This window comes from Pezoporus wallicus, unplaced genomic scaffold (genome assembly GCF_028554395.1).
Source record: "Pezoporus wallicus isolate ANWC-B61680 ecotype Strahan unplaced genomic scaffold, APGP_CSIRO_Pwel_v1 contig_12692, whole genome shotgun sequence".
Lineage (NCBI taxonomy): Eukaryota > Metazoa > Chordata > Aves > Psittaciformes > Psittacidae > Pezoporus > Pezoporus wallicus.
Genome location: NW_026638376.1, coordinates 1 through 3,734, shown reverse-complemented (window position 1 = coordinate 3,734; position 3,734 = coordinate 1). Strand labels below are relative to the sequence as shown.

The 3,734-nt window shown below is 56.6% G+C and overlaps 1 protein-coding gene across 1 annotated transcript; it reads left to right on the top strand.

Moving 5' to 3' along the window:
- Positions 1-3: 3 nt before the first annotated feature.
- On the top strand, positions 4-2,213 carry LOC130599803 (carbonic anhydrase 14-like; the record flags this gene model as incomplete). Its single annotated transcript, XM_057410568.1, has 3 exons — positions 4-124; positions 212-354; positions 2,121-2,213. Coding segments are annotated over 3 exons (357 nt in total), but the record flags the coding sequence as incomplete, so codon positions are not given.
- Positions 2,214-3,734: the final 1,521 nt, after the last annotated feature.

The following is a 3,734-nucleotide window of genomic DNA, read 5'->3' as shown; positions in this document are numbered from 1 at the left end:
CAGTCCCCCATCGACATCCGGACATCGGGGGTGCAAACGGACCCTTCGCTGCCCCCCATCCGCCCCGAGGGCTACGAGAGCCCCGGGGCTGCGCTGCTGGCGCTGAGCAACAACGGGCACACGGGTACGGGGCGGCCCGGGGACGGGGGTACCGGGGTTAAGGGGGGGGGTCCCGGGCGGCCCCGTGAGCCCCGTCCCGTTGTCCCCGCAGCGGTGCTGGAGCTGCCGCGGGCCCTGCGGCTGCGGGGGCTCCCCCGGAGCTTCGCCGCGGAGCAGCTGCACTTCCACTGGGGAGGAGGCGGAGGGAGCGGAGGGGCCGAGCACCTGGTGGATGGGCACCGGGCGGCGGCGGAGGTACCGCGGGTGGGAGTGGGGGGGAGTGGGAATGGGATGGGGATGGGGTGGGAATGGGGTGGGAGTGGGAAAGAGATGGGGATGGGAATGGGAACGGGGTGGGAATGGGAAAGAGATAGGAATGGGAATGGGAACAGGGTGGGAATGGGGTGGGAACGCGGTGAGAGTGGGAAAGAGATGGGGATGGGAATGGGAACGGAGTGGGAGTGAGGTGGGAGTGGGAAAGAGATGGGGATGGGAATGGGATGGGGTGGGAATGGGATGGGAATGAGGTGGGAATGGGAATGGGATGGGAATGGGAAAGAGATAGAAGTGAGGTGGGAATGGGAATGGGATGGGAATGGGATGGGGTGGGAATGGGATGGGAATGGGAATGGGATGGGAATGGGAAAGAGATAGGAGTGAGGTGGGAATGGGAATGGGATGGGGTGGGAATGGGAAAGAGATAGGAATGAGGTGGGAATGGGAATGGGATGGGAATGGGAAAGAGATTGGAATGAGGTGGGAATGGGAATGGGATGGGAATGGGAAAGAGATAGGAATGAGATGGGAATGGGAAAGAGATAGGAATGAGATGGGAATGGGATGGGAATGGGAAAGAGAGGAATGAGGTGGGAATGGGAAAAACAGGAATGGGGTGGGAATGGGGAACGATATGGGAATGAGGTGGGAAATGGAATGGGAAAAGGACAGGAATGAGGAGGGAAACGGGATGGGAATGGGGAAATGGGATGGGAATGGGGAATGGAGTGGGAATAAGGTGAGAAATGGGATGGGAATGGGAAATGGGATGGGAATGGGTGGGAAGTGGGATGGGAAAAAGGTATGGAATGGGAATGGGAAAGGGATAGGAACAAGGTGGGAAATGGGGTGGGAATGGGAAAGGGATAGGAACAAGGTGGGAAATGGGGTGGGAAATGGGATGGGAATGGAAAAAGGATAGGAATGAGGTGGGAATGGGGAAATGAGATGGGAATGGGGAATGGGGTGGGAATGAGGTGGGAAATGGAATGGGAAACTGATGGGAACAAGGAGGGAAACGGGATGGGAATGGGGAAGGGGGTGGAAATGGGATGGGAATGGGAAATAGGATAGGAATAGGAAATGGGATGGGAAAGTGGTGGGAAATGGGATGGGAATAGGAAAGGGATAGGAACAAGGTGGGAAACGGGATGGGAATGGGACGGGAATAGGAAATTGAATGGAAGTAAGGTGGGAAATGGAATGAGAATGGGAAATGGGATGGGAATGGGTGGGAAATGGGATAAGAATGGGAAATGATATGGGAATGGGGTGGGAATAGGAAATGGGATAGGAATGAGGTAGGAAATGGGGTGGGAACGGGAAATGGGATAGGAATAAGGTGGGAAATGGAATAGGAATGGGAAATGGGGTGGGAATGGGATGAAATGGGATGGGAATAAGGTGGGAATGGAATAGGAATGGGAAATGGGGTGGGAATGGGAAGTGGGATGGGAATGCGGTGGGAAATGGGATGGGAATGGGAAATGGGGTGGGAAATGGGATGGGGATGGGAAATGGGATGGGAATGTGGTGGGAAATGGGGGGGGATGCAGGAGCAGGAGGTGGGGATGGGAAACAGCCTGGGAACGGCGCAGGGAAGGGGAAAGGGTCCTGGTGCGGGAGCAGCCGAAGCAATGGGGCTGCGGAGCGGGAATGGGGCCCAGAAGGGAAGGGGGTGATGGGGGGGGGGGGGTGGGGGTGGCTATGGGGGTCCCTGCTCTGCCCCCCCTTCCCCCCCCCAGATGCACGTGGTGCACTACGATGCTGAGCGCTACGGCAACGCCAGCGAGGCGCAGCACCACAGCGGGGGCCTGGCTGTGCTGGGGGTGCTGCTGGAGGTACTGACCCCCCCCAAAACACCCCATAGCCACCCCATAGCCACCCCAAAACACCCCATAGCCACCCCAAAACACCCCAAAACACCCCATAGCCACCCCATAGCCACCCCAAAACACCCCATAGCCACCCCATAGCCACCCCAAAACACCCCATAGCCACCCCAAAACACCCCATAGCCACCCCATAGCCACACCAAAACACCCCATAGCCACCCCATAGCCACCCCAAAACACCCCATAGCCACCCCAAAACACCCCATAGCCACCCCATAGCCACCCCAAAACACCCCATAACCCCAAAACACCCCATAGCCACCCCATAGCCACCCCATAGCCACCCCAAAACACCCCATAGCCAAAACCCCAAACACCCCATAGCCACCCCAAAACACCCCAAAGCCACCCCATAGCCACCCCAAAACCCCCCAAAGCCCCCCAAAACACCCCATAGCCACCCCATAGCCACCCCAAAACACCCCATAGCCACCCCATAGCCACCCCAAAACACCCCATAGCCAAAAACACCCCATAGCCACCCCATAGCCACACCAAAACACCCCATAGCCCCCCAAAACACCCCATAGCCACCCCATAGCCACCCCAAAACACCCCATAGCCACCCCAAAACACCCCATAGCCACCCCATAGCCACCCCAAAACACCCCATAGCCACCCCAAAACACCCCATAGCCACCCCATAGCCACCCCAAAACACCCCATAGCCACCCCAAAGCCACCCCCAAAACACCCCATAGCCACCCCATAGCCACCCCAAAACCACCCCAAAACCACCCCAAAACCACCCCAAAACACCCCATAGCCACCCAAAACACCCCATAGCCACCCCAAAACACCCCAAAACCACCCCAAAACACCCCATAGCCACCCCAAAACACCCCATAGCCACCCCAAAACCATCCCGAAACACCCCAAAACCATCCCAAAACACCCCAAAACCACCCCAAAACACCCCCAAAAACCCCTAAAGCACCACAAACCATCCCAAAACACCCAAAAAACATCCCCAAAACACCCCAAAACCATCCCAAAACACCCCAAAACCATCCCAAAACACCCCATAGCCACCCCAAAACCATCCCAAAACACCCCAAAACCATCCCAAAACAACCCCAAAACACCCCTAAAGCACCATAAAACATCCCCAAACCCCCAAAAAGCACCACAAAACCATCCCAAAACACCCCTAAAGCACCCCAAAACTATCCCAAAACACCCCTAAAGCACCCCAAAACCTCCCCAAAACACCCCTAAACCCCCAAAATACCCCAAAACACCCCTAAAACATCTGAAAACCATCCCAAAACACCCCGATACCCCAAAACACCCCAAAACCTCCCCAACCCCCCCAAAATCCCTCCCCAAACCACACCAAATCCCCACCTGAAACCTCTCCAAACCACCCCAAAGCCTCTCCAAACCACCCCAAAAAACCTCCTAAAACACCCCAAAACCCCCCAAAAAAGTCCCCCCAAAAACCTCCCCAAAACCATTCCCAAA